Raw genomic sequence first — 17,927 nt, 5'->3', positions numbered from 1 at the left:
TTTAACGCCGCCTAAACCAAACAACGTTCTGCAAAAATCACCTGATTTGAATTTGTTTTACAATGTCTTATCGAACAAGAAAACTGAAAAAATATCTGCATCCACATCAACATCTGGTACAAATAAAATCAATAATAATTCGACGACTGCTTTTCGTGCTAAAAAATATGTGATTAGTGCAAGGCATTATCCAACTTCATCTGCAGCTATATCTGTGCAATATTGGGAAGCAAAGAATTGTATAAAAAATCCACCAGAATCTAACAATTTGAATGCTCACATGATGGATGATGACAATTCATCTATAGATGATCAAGATGTTGGAAATGAACAAAATGATAACTCAGCACAAAAATATATCAAACTAAATTTTGTATCACGTGGAAAATACATAAACCAAAATTTAGACGAACCATCTAATACACCTTGTGAATCCCCTGACAAATCAATTCCAAAAAGTCAGAACACGACGTATTCCTCTAATTTACAAGATTCATCAAAACTAGAAATCCAGGAACAACCCTTTATGGCAAATCACAATCAAGTTTACACAACACCAATAAATTTGAACCATAAAAACCATGAAATTCGAACTAGAATTATTCCCATTGCAAACAATCAGGATTCAAATGAACAATTTAATGCACCTTGTGCATCTACTGAACAAGAACATCAATCCGTCCCACACAATGTCAACTTGACCCAAGATAATAATCCGTACATGATAGATTCATCCAATGCGAAAATTTTAACCAATGCAGAAATCCAGAAACAACTGTTATTGGTAAATCATAAACGACATCGCGCAAGATTGTCAAATTTAAATAAATCGAAGCATTTAAGACATAAACGAATTATTCCTATTGGTAATCATTTAAAAATTGTGTCTAATGCACCAAATAGACAGCCAATTCTGATGCCAACTCCCAACTTAATGCCAATGGTTAATATACCAAGTATCAATACCATAACAGAAGCACCAAATATACAAAATTCTACAGAACAAAAATTGGTTTCTGATAAGAATTTGATACCAAATGTGGATCCGCCACCGCAGAAACGAAAACCACGAATTTCAGTCATCAGCCTTGAGAAATTAATTAACAAAGATTACAAATCCAATCAGGGCTCACTAGTCAGGCATTCTCGTGTTGGTCAATTTCAAGAAGTCAAAATTTTGAGAAACACTAGACAAGTTGATCAAACAAACTGTTTCAACGACCAGCCTTCAAGAAGTGATCAGATGTTATCAAGAACCAGTCAGTGCTATCAACCAGAAAATTGTAGATCTAGAAGTTCTACTCTTGACCAGCCCATTGAAGTCGAAAATTTGATATCTATTGAAAACGCTGGACAAGTTAATCAAACAAACTGTTTTAACAACCTGCCTTCAAAAAACAATCATAAGTTATCAAGCACCAGTCACTGCTATCAACCAGAATATTGTGAATATGAAAGTTCTAGTGTTGGCCAGTCGCAAAAAGTCGAAAAGCTGACAATTGATAACACCAGGAAAGTTGATGAACCAAACTTTTTCAACGTCCAGCCTTTATCAAGTAGTCATACGTTACCAAGTACTAGTCCATGCTATCAACCAGAAAATTGTAGATCTAGAAGTTCTAGTCTTGACCAGCCGATAGATGTCGAAAATTTGATATCTGTTGAAAACACTGGACAAGTTAATCAAACACACTGTTTCAACGACCTACTTTCGACAAATAATCAGATGTTACCAAGTACCAGTCAACGCTATCAACCAGAAAATTGTAGATCTGGAAGTTCTACCCTTGACCAACCCATGGAAGTCGAAAATTTGATATCTATTGAAAACGCTAGACAAGTTGATAAACCAAACCTTGTCAACATCCAGCCTTCAACGAGTAGTCGGACGTTGCCAAGAACCAGTCAATGCTATCAACCAGAAAATTGTAGATCTAGAAGTTCTATTGTTGACCAGCCCACAGAAGTCGAAAATTTGATATCTATTGAAAACGCTGGACAAGTTAATCAAACAAAATGTTTTAACGACCTGCCTTCTACAAATAATCAGATGTTATCAAGTACCAGTGCGTGCTATCGACCAGAAAACTTTAGATCTAGATGTTCTAGTGTTGATCAGCCGATAGATGTCGAAAAGGTGATATCTATTGAAAACACTGGGCAAGTTGATCAACTAAACTGTTTTAACGACCTGCTTTCAACCAATAATCAGACGTTACCGAGTACACGTCAATGCAATCAACCAGAAAATTGTAGATCTAGAAGTTCTAGTCTCGACGAGCCGATAGATGTCGAAAATTTGATATCTGTTGAAAACACTGGACAAGTTAATCAAACAAACTGTTTCAACGACCTGCTTTCGACAAATAATCAGACGTTACCAAGTACCAGTCAATGCAATCAATCAGAAAATTGTAGATCTAGAAGTTCTAGTCTTGACCAGCCGATAGATGTCAAAAATTTGACATCTGTTGAAAACACTGGACAAGTTAATCCAACAAACTGTTTCAACGACCTGCCTTCAACAAATAATCAAACGTTACCAAATACCAGTCAATGCTATCAACCAGAAAATTGTAGATCTAGAAGTTCTAGTCTCGACGAGCCGATAGATGTCGAAAATTTGATATCTGTTGAAAACGCTGGACAGCTTAATCAAACAAACAGTTTTAACGACCTGTCTTCAACAAATAATCATACGTTACCAAGTACCAGTCAATGCTATCAACCAGAAAATTGTAGATCTAGGAGATGTAGTGTTGACCAGCCCATAGATGTCGAAAATTTAATATCTATTGAAATCGATGAACAAATTAATCAAACGAACTGTTTTAACGACCCACTTTCGACAATTAATCAGACGTTAAGTACCAGTCAATGCTATCAACCAGAAAGTTGTAGATCTAGAAGTTCTAGTCTTGACCAGCCGATAGATGTTCAAAATTTGATATCTGTTGACAACACTGGACAAGTTAATCAAACAAACTGTTTCAACGACCTACTTTCGACAAATAATCAGACGTTATCTAGTACCAGTCAGTGCTACCAACCAGAAAATTGTAGATCTAGAAGTTCTAGTCTTGACGAGCCGATAGATGTCGAAAATTTGATATCTATTGAAAACGCTGGACAGCTTAATCAAACAAACAGTTTTAACGACCTGTCTTCAACAAATAATCATACGTTACCAAGTACCAGTCAATGTTATCAACCAGAAAATTGTAGATCTAGGAGATGTAGTGTTGACCAGCCCATAGATGTCGAAAATTTAATATCTATTGAAAACGATGAACAAGTTAATCAAACTAACTGCTTTAACGACCCACTTTCGATAATTAATCAGACGTTAAGTACCAGTCAATGCTATCAACCAGAAAATTGTAGATCTAGAAGTTCTAGTCTTGACCAGCCGATAGATGTCGAAAATTTGATATCTGTTGACAACACTGGACAAATTAATCAAACAAATTGTTTTAACGGCCTGTCTTCAACAAATGATCAAATGTTATCAAGTACCAGTCAGCGCAATCAACCAGAAAATTGTAGATCTAGAAGATGTAGTGTTGACCAGCCCATAGATGTCGAAAATTCAATATCTATTGAAAGCACTGGACAAGTTACTCAAACAAACTGTTTTAACGACCTGCCTTCAACAAATAATCATACGTTACCAAGTACCAGTCAATGCAATCAATCAGAAAATTGTAGATCTAGAAGATGTAGTGTTGACCAGCCCATAGATGTCGAAAATTTAATATCTATTGAAATCTATAGACAAGTTAATCAAACGAACTGCTTCAATGACCTGCTTTCAACAAATAATCAGACGTTATCAAGTACCAGTCAATGCAATCAACGAGAAAATTGTAGATCTAGAAGTTCTAGTCTTGACCAGCCCATGGAAGTCAAAAATTGGATATCTATTGAAAACACTGGACAAGTTTATCGAACAAACTATTTCAACAACCTGCTTAGTAGGATTGTCAAGAAAAATCTATCAACCAATGAGAACAAGATATCTAATCTAGCTCGTTTGCCAATATCGGTTAGAATCTTGCATTTCGCAATAAGAATGCTCGTTATTAGGTTCCGGTTCATAAAACGTACCAAATGGACAAAAGAGGAGGTCAGAAAATTCCTGATAAAGGAGCTTATATTTCTGAACGATCGTATAATCTTCAAGAATGAAACTTCTGGCAAATATATGAGTAGACCAAATGCAATCACTCTTTTACTTCATAGACAACTGCTTTTACCACAATTACCAAACCAAAATTCATCAATTGATCAAGATATTGAAAATCGTAATATTTTACAAGTATCCCAAAATTATTCTAGTGAAATAACAAGAACTGTCAGCAGTAATTTTTCAATTGGTTATCAGAGTGCAGACAACCAGGAAAATCAGCTTGAAATTTCAAGAAATTACTTTAGATATACTGATCAAGTATATAGCAAAATGTATGATTTAATTACTGCTGCTTTTCACACTCCAAATCCACATCTTGGATCAAATCCAATATTTAAACATGTTTTTGATGCTATCAAATCGCTGTTTTCAGCAACTAGTATGGATAAAGAAACTATTAAGGATTTACTAGAAATTTTATTTATATTAAAGGATGACATATCAACTTCTGATATGAGCGAAATGTGTAAAATTTTAAAGCAATGGGGAAAACAATATCAATGAAAGTAAAAATGGTTCAGAACAAAGGAAAACTTTGGAAAACCAAAAACGCAGTGCTCAAAACTCAGGAAGCTCGCGCAACGAATTCCTTCAGAATCAACAAAGTGAGGATCTTGGTTTTAACGCATCAAACTTTGCAATGTCACAAACTTTGGACAGCCAGGCAAGGCAGAAAATAGATAGATTTGACAGCAATGCAGTTATTAGTCCTACCGAGCAAAACCAAGCAAGAATTTTTGATAATATAAACCATGATAATACTGACTTCGAAAATTCGATATCTATTGAAAACGCTGGACAAGTTAATCAAACAAACTATTTCAACAATCTGGCTTCAACAAATAATCAGACGTTATCAAGTACCAGTCAGTATTGTCAACCAGAAAATTGTAGATCTAGAAGTTCTAGTGTTGATCAGCCGATAGATGTCGTTAGTATAGATCAGCCAATAGATGTCGAAAATTTTATATCTATTGAAGACGCTGGACATCAAACAAACTGTTGCAACAACCTGCCTTCAACAAATACGTTATTAAGTACCAGTCAATGTAATCAACCAGAAAATTGTAGATCCAGAAGTTCTAGTGTTGATCAGCCGATAGATGTCGAAAATTTGATACCTATTGAAGACGCTGGACAAATTAATGAAACAAACTGTTTGAACAACCTGCCTTCAACCAATAATCAAACGTTATCAAGTATCAGTCAGTGCTATCAACCAGAAAATTGTAGATCTAGAAGTTCTAGTGTTAGCCAGACGAGAGAAGTCGATAATTCGATATCTATTGAAAACGTTGGACAAAATAATCAAATAAGCTTCTTCAATATCCGGTCTTCAGGCTCAAGTAGACAGACAAATCATTTAACCGTCACCATTGAAACCAATGTTACGAATTTAAACCAGAATGTTAACTATTCTGTTGACAACGATAATACCCAATCCGTAATTTCCATATCAACCACTTCCGCGCCACCGAAAAAGCGCAAACGTACACCTAACAATAAAAGTAACGTAAAAAAAAGAAAGTACTTTGAATGCCAACGTTGCAAGACGCTTTTTGTAGAGGACGAAGAGTTCAAGGAACATATAAAAATCCTAAACCAGCAAGGAAACTGCACCTCATCCACAGAAATTCTGCAAACTTCTTCAACTGATCCGAAACAATACACTTGTCACGTTTGTCTGAAGACATTCACCAACGTCATGTACTTCGAGTGCCATATGCAAACTCATAATGAACAAATTAATCACAAATGTCAAATTTGTAATAGAACGTTTACTTCGATTTATAAATATGACAAACATATGATGTTTCATACTTTGCAAATGAAGGCGGTTGTCAATCCTGATGTTATCACCATTGATGACGATGATGAATAAATGATGATGAAAAGACCGAGCCTTCGAAATCCAACTATAGTGGCCACTTAAAAACTGACAAGAACATAAGTATCCTTAAATACATATTTTATCTCATCTAACGCATTTGCAGTAAATATTTGTTACAAGGTGCAGATTCAAAGATGTCTACTTACTTCTTTAGAACAAATGGTAAAATCAAGCACTTTGGATGTCATGTACGAGTTTTAGTATTGGTTTAGAAATTTTGGATCCTTGATCATCAACTTTACCAGGACAATGTCCACTAGTAGTAAATATACATCTGAAAAATGGCTAACCAACTCAAGAGAATTTTAGGACCTTGATCATCAACTTTACCAGGGCAATGTCCACTAGCAGTTAATAGACATCTAAAAATTGCTAACCAACTCAAGAGAATTTTAGGACCTTGATCATCAAATTTACCAGAGCGATGTACACTAGCAGTAAATAGATATCTAAAAATGGCTAACCAACTCAAGAGAATTTTAGAACCTTAATCATCAACTAAATAGCTAACCAACTCAAGAGAATTTTAGGATCTTGATTATCAACTTTACCAGGGCGATGTCCACTAGCAGTAAATAGACATCTAAAAATGACTAACCAACCAAGAGAATTTTAGGACCTTGATCATCAACTTTACCAGGACATTATCCTGGCCACTGGATCTTGGTTATCAACTTTACCAAGGCGATGTCCAGTAGTAGTAAATAGACATCTAAAAATGGCTAACAGATTCAAGAGAATTTTAGGACCTTGATCATCAACCTTACCAGAGCATTATCCACTAACAGTAGACATCTAAAAATAGCTAGTCAACTCAAAAGTTATTGTTAAATTTACAAAAATATGAGCAACAGTTTTTTGTTACGACCAATGCAGTTGTGGCAAATCTTAATTAAAGAAAGGTCTAGATTTATGGATTTCTGGTGTCGGCACAAACCTTTACCATGGTTTAGTAAATTATTAATATGTGTTGTTGTTTAAGACTTATAATATAACATAATATTTAATCACATACAACTATTTTTTTTTTAAATATAATTTTGAGTATATAAATATACATATATAGAAATATAACTAAACTGACCTCAAATATTTTCTTCTCCTTCATGTTTTTGCTTGATTAAGATTTTTGTTTGAAAAAAAGTTTCATGGTGAAAAAATGTGCTGCAGGATCTGTAAAAAATAAATACAACTGTTTTATTTATTCAATACAAAATTATATAAATGTTATATTTGAATATAAAAGAAATTTATGATATATGTGTATGTATGTATGTATAATATGTATATATGTATGTATGTATACAAGTATATATCAAGTCACGCTTTGTTAGATATTGCTCAAAAAGTTCCCATCATTAAAATTTATGTGCAAGCTGCATAAATGCACATGTGCATCTAGAATCTTTTATATAAATTTATGTATATATATATATATATATATATATATATATATATATATATATATGTAAGTATGTATAACATCAAACCAGATTTTACTCCATAAGTTACATCAAATTTTGTGTCATCATCAGTGTCAACAGTTCTTGTACCAGTTAGGTACATTATATATATTATTATTAATGGACAGGAGAACCGCGTTAAGAAAATTATGTTTTAAACGATATCTCGCTTAATACGCCACTTTAAAAAGCTCCCTGCATTTTAAAACATCCCTATGCTGCATAAGACCCTTTCTAGCTTAAGAAGTCTTTTTATATATAAGACTAATAAAGTGCTAAGTCTGGAGCATAGCTCTGTTCGGATCAGAGATGTGGACTCTAAGAAAGGCTGACAAGAACTGCCTGGAGAATTTTGAAATGTGGTGCTGGAGAAGATAAAGTAGACGAAGAAAGGACTCTACTAAGCCTGTAAGGAAAAGGAAACTGGGTCGGACCCCTTCTGCAAAATTAGTGCCTCCTGCACGACGTCGTCGAGGATGAAATAGAAGGACTGAAAGGATTGGAAGGAAGAAGATGCAGATGATTGGCGACTTAGGCAAGAAAAGAAAATACAGGGAACTGAGAGACGAAGCACAGGATCAGGAAGCATGGAAGCACAAGTTCGGAAAGGAAAATACTTACAGAAAAATATAAAGAAAAGGGAAGGAATAGTGGTAATAGGAATGTTAGACGACGAAAGGCAAGGAAATCATTTATTTGTGATGGCTCTCACACCATGGACCTGCTTTCGAGCAGACAACGTTTATTATTACTATTATTATATATATTATAATTACCATTTTACAATCACGAACACGTCAAAAAATCTTATTTTTCCCTCAAGATTCAACAGAAAAAAATAAAAATCTATTCAGCACAAACGAAGAAGGATACAGAATGGAAGACACCCAGTAATTTAAAAATTTGCTTTCGTTTCGCCTTTTTTCTTAATTTGATTTAAAGGATTATTTCACACTGTAAACGATAATAATATAAGGTTTCGTAGAAGTATATAATTAAACTAGTAGTGTATGGCATAGTGCCTTAAGGCAAATTGCTGAAACTTCCCGGTCGAAAAACTAAATTTATTAAAAAACTTTAAATTTTTTTCAAAACTTAAAAAAAAATAGATTTTTGAGAATTTTTGAAGAAAATGGACTTTTTTGAAAAATTTGAATTTCTTTTTATATTTTTATTTTTTTTGAAAATCATGAACGTTTTTTTAAAGCAATCATGCTGCATAGCTATTTTAGAGTTTATTTTAATATTTAGAGAAAAATTTCATTTTCAAAACCCTTACCCTTCGGAAAGTTAAAAAATAAATTTCGGTACAGAAAGTTCCAGAAATTTGCCTTTAGGCACGATACCATACACCACTAGTTAACTTCCCGTAGGGTTAGTTATAGTAATCGCAAAAAAAAATTATATATCTTTACGTTTCAGAGGTTTCTGAATATTTTGGCATACCTTAGAAAAAATGTATGTATGTGTAAGTGTGTCTATGCGTGTGTGTATGTGTGTTCGGATACAAATTTTCGTCGACGATTTCGGGAACACAGATGAAGCGATTTGAATAATTCAAAAAACATTCGATTCGTATTGATAAGGAGACGTGCTGAATAGTTTTTGGCGAAGGCAGGTCTAGTCGTTCCGAATATATGGGACAAAAAGTGCTAAAACGGTAACTCTGTTTTTAAAAGAACGGAGCATCCGATTTGAATAATTCAAAAAACATTTTATTTGTATTAAGAAGATGAAGAACTGATCAAATTTTCATGAAGGCAGGTCTAGTGGTCTCAGAGATCTAGTAGAAAAAGTAAAAAAAAATGCCATTTGGCGGTCAAAAATGATCATTAGACATATGCATATCGAATTATCAGATATTTTATATTTTAACAATAAGTATAAATTTTGTTTACATTCCTATGGGTTCCGTACCAATGCTTATCCGTTAGACGGTGACGCGGCGCTTACGCGCTTTTACATTTCTTATCTATGCAGTTAAAGCAGTACGATTGCTTTGAAAAAAAGTTCAGAATTTCCAAAATATTTCAAAATACACTTTTCTCCAAAAAGTCTTTTTTTCAACAAAAAAAGTAAATTTTTGTCAAAAATTTATAGTTTCTCAAAAATCTAAATTTTCAGAGTAAATTTTTTTCAAAAATGTTAATCTTTAAAAAAAAAAAATTGGTACGGAAAGTTCCAGAAATATGCCTTTAGGCACGATACCATGCACCACTATTTTTTATTACATTTCGTTTCGTGTCAAATATCCTTTACAAAAGCCGGGAGCTAAACACGCAACAGAATGCACGAAAAAATATCGAAGAGAAGAAATAAAGAGAAAAACCAAAAAAAAAAAATCGTAACGATCTTGAATTATCTCCCTGAACAAATTATTGGGTACACGAAAGAAGGATTTAGTAGGAGAGCTGAGGGAAATTGAGTAAGATAAAATTATATAATTTATAATATAAATATAATCATGAATTATGTTTATCGGTTTAAAATTGAGTGCATTTAAATTAATGCAGGTGCAAGTGGCATTTTGCCTTAATGCAAGTTTTCAAAAATCTCCCAAAATGTGTAAATCATGAATAAGAATTGAGATTTAGGGGTAAATTCTTCGATAAAATAGAAATGTTACAATAACAACGGTTGCCATAGCAACGTTATGTTACATTTAAATTTTTTAGGATAATTAGCCCCTTAAACTTTTTTTTCGAAAAGTTAATAATGAAAAGTTAATAGTGGTGTATTGAATGGTAAACTTTTGCTTTTCCCAAAAATCATTTTGTCGATACAAGCAGAAGGTTTTTTGAATCATTCGAATCGGATTCTTTGTTTCCTGCCATTTTTTTCCATTTTAAGCTCTGTATATCTATAACAGCTGGACCTGTCTTTCCCAAAAACGAATCACCACTTCTCCCCATCATTACAAATTGAATGTTTTTTGAACCATTCAAATCCGATGCTAAGTACTCTCAAAGATTTCTATGCACTCTGCTTCGTATCTCCGAAACGACTGGACCAACTTTTTCCCAAAATTAATCAGCACGTCTCCTAATCAACAGGATTCGATTGCTTTTGGAATCATTCAAATCGGTTGATTGACGCTCCCAAAAAATCCACAAATACACACACACACATATCAATTTTTTCTAAGGCATGCCAAAATGTTCAGAAACCTCTGAAACGTGAAGATATGCAAAACTTTTCGATTTTTGGACGATTTCTTAACTAACTTTACGGGAAGGTAAAAAGTTATTTGACGGACCATTTTGGACCCTTTAGAGTTTCAAAGTGCAATTTTGTGTAGCAAAAGCAAAATTCGTACAAAATTTTTGCTTAGACAAACTTTGTGTATAATTTTATTAGCTATAAGTTCCCCAAATACAAATTTTAGCTATGATTAGTACTTTAATAATTGTGACTAAAATTATAAAAAATGTAAAAGTCCTTTTTTATTTGCACTTGCATTAGTGTTTGTTTTGAGTGTGTATGTTGGGATATATAAATAATTATGTATATACATATTTATATATACATATATAATATAATTATAGATATATCTGTTGAATCTAGGCCTATTCGAGTCATAATAAATAACCCGTTAGGTTTAGTCGTTACGACGTTCTAGAGATTCTAGTCATCTTATTATATTTCTGCAATTTCAGTTTCTTGTTGCAAATTTATATATATATATATAATATATATATATATATAAAGTCAATTTTACTGTTTGATCCCATTCAATATAAATAACTTTGAAATTGCACCTTGTTTTATACTTAAGAGTGCTTATGCAATTTTATTATCAAGCTTAAAATGGGTTGGGACATTTTTATACATTTTGAATCATAACTACAAAAATACGACTTTTAGCTGAAAAATGTATTTAGAAAATTTGTAGCTGACAAAATTGTCTAAAAATTTTATATAAATAAAAATTTTGTACGAGTTTTAGTTTTGTTAAAAAATTGCGTTTAAAATTGCTCAACATTTTTTATATTTAGCTTCATAATTGATAATTATGATACCTAATGATAATTTCCTTGAATTATTTCTGGTGCGGGGAGTTCCAGCAATTTGCCTTAAGGCACGATGCTATGCACCACTAGTTTATTATTATATTTGTCCTTGATATGTAATATTATATTCTGTTCTTTTTGGACTGAAGATGAGTCAAATAAGCACTCGAAAAGTATATGATTGAATTTTGAAAAACAGTCGCATTATGTATCTTAAAATCCTTCTGTAATGATGTATGTAAATTTACTCCTCCTAAACGATTATTCGGACTTTGATAAATCTTTCTGAAGTTTGTTAAGGAAATCATCAGCTAAAAACAGTTTTTAAAAAATGTGCAGCTGATAAAATAGTCTAAAAAGTTTATATAAACAAAAAATTTGTACGAGCTTTAGTTTTGTTAAAAAATTGCGTTCAAAAATCAACTTTTCTCAACATTTTGTATAATTGATAATTATGATGCATAATGATAAATCCTTGAATATTTATTTCTAGTGCGGGAAGTTCCAGCAATTTGCCTTAAGGCACGATGCTATGTACCACTAGTTTAATATTACATTTGTCCTTGATATGTAATATTATATTCTGCCCTTAAGATGAGTCAAATAAGGACTCGAAAAGTATATGATTAAATTTGGAAAAACAGCCGCATTATGTATCTTAAAATCCTTCTGTAATGATGTATGTAAATTTACTCTTCCTAAACGATTATTCGGATTTTGATAAATCTTTCTGAAGTTTGTTAAGGAAATTTTTTATGATGTATGTTATTATAAAAATATAGTAATATTGTAGAAATTAATGGGAAAAATTGTAATAAACGTCATGTCATTGAAAATATTTGAGACATTGTTTGGTATTGAAATCAAATGAAAACTGTCATCTGCCAAAAATTTCAATTGGCTTATGAGCCTAGACAATATTAGAATATGTATAATAAATGAATAAGGAAACTACTATCATCAGCTAAAAACTGTATTTAGAAAACTTGTAGCTGACAAAATTGGCTACAAAGTTTGTATAAACAAAATTTTGTACGAGTTTTAGTTTTGGTAAAAATTTGCGTTCAAAAAACAACTTTGCTCAATATTTTTATAATTGATAATTATGATGCATAATGATAATTTCCTTGAATATTTATTTCTGGTGCGGGAAGTTCCAGCAATTTGCCTAAAGGCACGATGCCATACACCACTAGTTAAATATCATATTTTACAAAATCATTCACCTAAGTATTTTGTATACTAATATATTAATTGGCCACCTGTTGCTATAAGCATATATAATTGTATATACTATATATGTATATATATGTATGTATGTATGTATATATGTATGTATGTATGTATATAATAGTGTTATAATATATAAGTAATTTTCAGAACATTAAGAATGATTCAAGAGTCAATTTTCGTTCCGGTTAGGTGCCTTTGACTTCCGTTCAATACAAATACAAATGTTATACATATACAAATATACAAATTATGTATATGTATGTATGTATGTATATATGTAAGTATGTATGGATGTATATAAATGTATATATATACACGTAAATGTGTAAGTTTTAAATTAAAATGCGACTACAATAGGGTCATTTGTTCATACACCGTGAAAAGAAGATATACATTGAATAATAAATATGTATATATACATACATAAGTATATATACATATATACATATATATTTATATATATATATATATATATATATATATATACTAGTTTTAATTTCTGGCAAATTTCAGCTGCTTTTTGGCAATAATAATGTAGACATTGCATTTTTCTTATTCATAATCATGAATTTATTATACATATTCTAATTTTGTCTAGGCTCATAAGTAAATCGAAATTTTTGATAGTTGATAGTTTTAATTTGTTTTCAATGCCAAACAATGCCTTAAATATTTTCAATATCAAACATGTCGTTTTTGCAATTTCTTTCATTTATTTCTACAATATTCCTACATTTTTTATCACATATATCCTAAAAAATTCCCTTAACAAATTTCAGAAAGATTTATCAAAATCCGAATAATCTTTTAGGAGAAGTAAATTCACATACATCATTACAGAAGGATTTTAAGATACATAATGCGACTGTTTTCAAAATTCAATCATACACTTTTCGAGTCCTTACTTGACTCATCTTCAGTTCATAAAGGACAGAATATTATATTATATATTAAGGACAAATATAATATAAACTAGTGGTGCATGGCATCGCGCCATAAGGCAAATTGCCAGCACTTCCCGCAATAAAAATTAACATTTTTAAAACTTTAATCATTCAAATCAGACTCTCCGTTCTCTCAAAAATTAAAGTACCATTTTTGGCACTTTTTGACCCGTATCTTCAAAACGGCTGAACCTGCCTTTGACAAATATAAAAAATGTACAAAAATACATAAGATGCCTTGTACAAATTTGCACTTTTTGACCCGTATCTTCAAAACGGCTGAACCTGCCTTTGACCAATATAAAAAATAAACAAAAAATATATAAGATGCCTTGTACAAATAAACAATTGATAAAAATGCACTACTACACCATCAATAAAATAAAAATATATGTATTAATTTTTAAAATTACTTTAATATTAATCTTATAATAGAAAAAAGTAAATAATTATAAAGGGCTCGTATGCTCGTATTAGAACAAAAATTGTGGGTTTGTATACCGAAAAGTCGATATGAAAAATTAATTTTTTTTTTTAAGTTCAGAAATATATATATATATATATATATATATATATATGTATATAAATTCTCATATATTTTTTCGACGTGTATATAATTATAATTAATTACATAACTTCCAAGACAGTTCTGTATATTACACTTCTTGTGTGACACTTTGAAAGATTTCATTGAAACCAGTTTTGAAGACTAATTTATTTAAACCTTTTATATAAAACAAAATTATATATATATTTATATATATATATATATATATACATATATACATATATGAGGTATTGCAAGAGACGTACTGGCGTACCCCAAGGCTGGTTATTAATGCCTCCCCAATAGTAAGTTATATAAGGTCCACCATCGTTTTATTAGCAGCCATTTTGAATTTTTTGGCAGACATTTTAAAATTTTGGCGTCCACTTGAATAAAATTATTTTCCATTATTAACGGAAAAATTATATGTACTTCAAACAAAAAAATAATTTCAAAAAATTTTCAGTAGTTTTTTATAGCATTTTCAAAAAAAAAGAAATTATAACTATATATATATGACTATATTAATGACGTGTATGCCTTTCTTCAGGAACAATTAAAACAAAATATTTTTCACATTTTTACAAATTATTTCAAATATTGAAAGTTATAGGTGTATATTGTAATATACACCTATAGAATTATTGGTGTATATCATATTACTGTATTATCTACAAAATATCTTATTATCTTGTACACATCCACATATTCTTCGTCAAATTTTTGTGTTAAACGATTCAGAACGACTTCCGAAAAACATAATTAGCAATCTTAATTTCTAACTGGACTACAATCTTTATCTAACGATAAAAGATAAATAAAATTGTAGCATAAGAATTTCAAGATGAAGGAGCCACTTCTTCGATAACATAGAAATGTTGTCATGGCAACGCTGTGCTATGTATTTACTGTTCATCAGACGTTTTACATACAAAACCTAACTTCTCGCATGTGTTATCAATGAGACATCAGAAAGATGCAATTATGATGTAATTGTTATTTTACGTTTGTGCGTTTTGTAGGTTAGGTTTTATGTGTAAAACGCCTGATCGCACAGCAAATACATATCTTTTTAACAGTTTTTACTACCAATTCATACGAAGATAGAATCGTAACATAGTATTGCTACAGCATTTCTATTTTATCGGAGAATTGACCCTTGAATTTAAAAAAATTTAACAACTGGATATTAAATTTTTAGTCTGAAGAGCTCTTTAATCTAATTAATCATTTTTATATGTTCTGCGAATTTGCAAATAGTTTAAAATTATCATTTTTTAGGTAAAAGAAACAAAAATGTTTCAACTAAGAAACGTTTAGGCCGATCCCTTTCGCATTTCACCACAAGAACGTGGTTGTAATTTTATAACACTTTATAAATTGTTTCTCTATTTTTTTTTCTTTTTGAAGAAAATATGTTTATGTCATCAAACCTGTATTTAAAGTAACATGTCATTAACAATGTTAGGAGAAAAAACGAGTATTTTTTATGTGTTCATCAGTTGACATAAAGCAGTCTTAAGTGAAATTAAACACATTTTGTATATACAAATATACTTATATACACATGTATATATACATATGTGTATATATAATGCATGTATATATATATAATCCCAGAGACAAGTTTTTTTGACACTTCCAGAAATAAATCTGTTGACTTATGACTCCGGTGCGGTGACTCTTTAGAATAAAAAACTTAATTTAATAAACAAATTAGAATAATTTATGTTAAGCAATTTATTATTGTTTATTGCATATTAATTTAAATATTTAAATGAATATGTTAAAATAATAATTTATTGATTTGTTTAAATATTTTCAATTTTTTTGTAAATTTATAATTTATTGATTTGGCATAATTGATTGATTATAATTGTAATTTATAACTTTTGCAATATTGTAAATAATTTATACATAGCTAATAAAGCAAATAAAATTATAAATAAAGTTATTGATATATTATTTGTGTTAGATGACAACAAATTTATGAAAACGTAGGTCTTATTAAACAGCCTTGGGGTACACCAGCAGCAATGCTCCTTACAAGATTATTAATCAATTTTCAACTAAATGTTTCATATTTCTTCGTAAAAAATATTTAGACATTTTTCAGATATTAATAATTTAATAGATAATTAAATCCCAGAGACAAGTTTTTTTCGACACTTCCAGAAATAAATCAGTTGACATATGACTCTGGTGCTTCTTTAGAATAAAAAACTTTATTTAATAAACAAATTAGAATAATTTATGTTAAACAATTTATTATTGTTTATTACATATTTTAATGAATAAGCTAAAATAATAATTTATTGATTGTTTAAAATATTTTCAATTTTTTTTTGAATTTATAATTTTGTTGATTTTGCATAATTGATTGCTTATAATTTTAGTTTATAAATTTGCAATAATGTAAATAATTTATTAGGCCAATGAAATAAATAAAATAAACTATTAATAAAACATAACTGGTGTAGATAATAAACAATTTATAAAAACTGCTATCGAGGTCTTATTATACAGCCTTAGGGTACACCAGCAGCAATGTTCCTTACAAGATTATCAATCAGTTTTTAAATAAATTTAAAGTTTTTCATATTTCTTCCATAAAAAATAATTAGAAAATTTTCAGATATAATTTCGTTTTACTTAAAATTTCATAAGACGTTTCGATGATATAGAATGTCCCCTTTATCAGGGACTATTGATAACAAATAAAAAAAATTGTAACACATTTATACTTTTACTGAAATATTTTAAAACTGAGAGAATTCACTAAATAACGTTCAACAAAAAATGTTTTAGAGGTTTTCTTAACCCTAAGATTTTTTTTCAACAAAAATATTATCACTTAATTTCGATTGCGATTTTAAAGTACACCGAGTTGATGCAAGGATTTATATAGGTAAATATAAACCTTTATAATATATATATATATATATATATATATATATATATATGTATGTATGTATGTATGTATGTATGCATGTATGTATGTATGTATGTATGTATGTAGTGGTGAAGCGAGGGCAGATGCAGCTTTTCATCGAAACCGGTTTTCATTGTTCAGTTTCGTAAAATTCGTTTTGTTGTTCGGAGGGAACAAACAATAACTTGTCCCGTCGTACTATTAATAGTATAACACACTTATAAATACATATATACATTTATATATACATATACATATGTATACGTATATATGTATACATGTATGTATATAAACATTTGATTGATAGGTACGACCTAGTAATGAACTGATTATTCTCTTTCCTCTTAATCAAAAAAGTGACACCTGGCAGGATGACAACAATGATTTTAAAATTGATCCCAGTTGTAATCCCAACCCCCGCCAGCTCGATATCGAGCAGTATGATATCTACACATAAATTAGAAGTGTCGTTGACCCATTGGGGGTAAACACAGATTAATTGTGTCCCGAACTTGGGGTAAGTTGTACACTGCACATTTTCCTAGAGTGAATAATTGTGAAATAGTTAACAATAGTTATAGAATTATTTTTGATTGATTCGGTAGAAGAATAGGCCGATTTTAAGCTGTTACTCATATTTTGCTCTCTAGTTTAAAATAGTATTGTTAAAAATGCCATAGTTTACTTTTTTGATATAATGGTTTATTAAATTAATATA

The 17,927-nt window shown here is 30.4% G+C and overlaps 1 protein-coding gene across 1 annotated transcript; it reads left to right on the top strand.

Moving 5' to 3' along the window:
• Positions 1-4,829: 4,829 nt before the first annotated feature.
• On the top strand, positions 4,830-6,071 carry LOC113363028 (myoneurin-like). The gene has a single exon (XM_026605519.1). It carries the CDS (start codon positions 4,830-4,832, stop codon positions 6,069-6,071), a length of 1,242 nt encoding a protein of 413 aa, XP_026461304.1.
• Positions 6,072-17,927: the final 11,856 nt, after the last annotated feature.

The sequence above is a fragment of the Ctenocephalides felis genome, unplaced genomic scaffold (assembly GCF_003426905.1).
Source record: "Ctenocephalides felis isolate EL2017-DRISC unplaced genomic scaffold, ASM342690v1 CF-g0.4_SCAFFOLD_00845, whole genome shotgun sequence".
NCBI classification, from domain to species: domain Eukaryota; kingdom Metazoa; phylum Arthropoda; class Insecta; order Siphonaptera; family Pulicidae; genus Ctenocephalides; species Ctenocephalides felis.
This window is presented reverse-complemented; position numbering and strand designations above follow the sequence as displayed.

Coding starts and splice junctions, on each gene's coding strand:
- LOC113363028 (XM_026605519.1), top strand. CDS start 4,830: ATGTCACAAACTTTGGACAGCCAGGCAAGGCAGAAAATAGATAGATTT.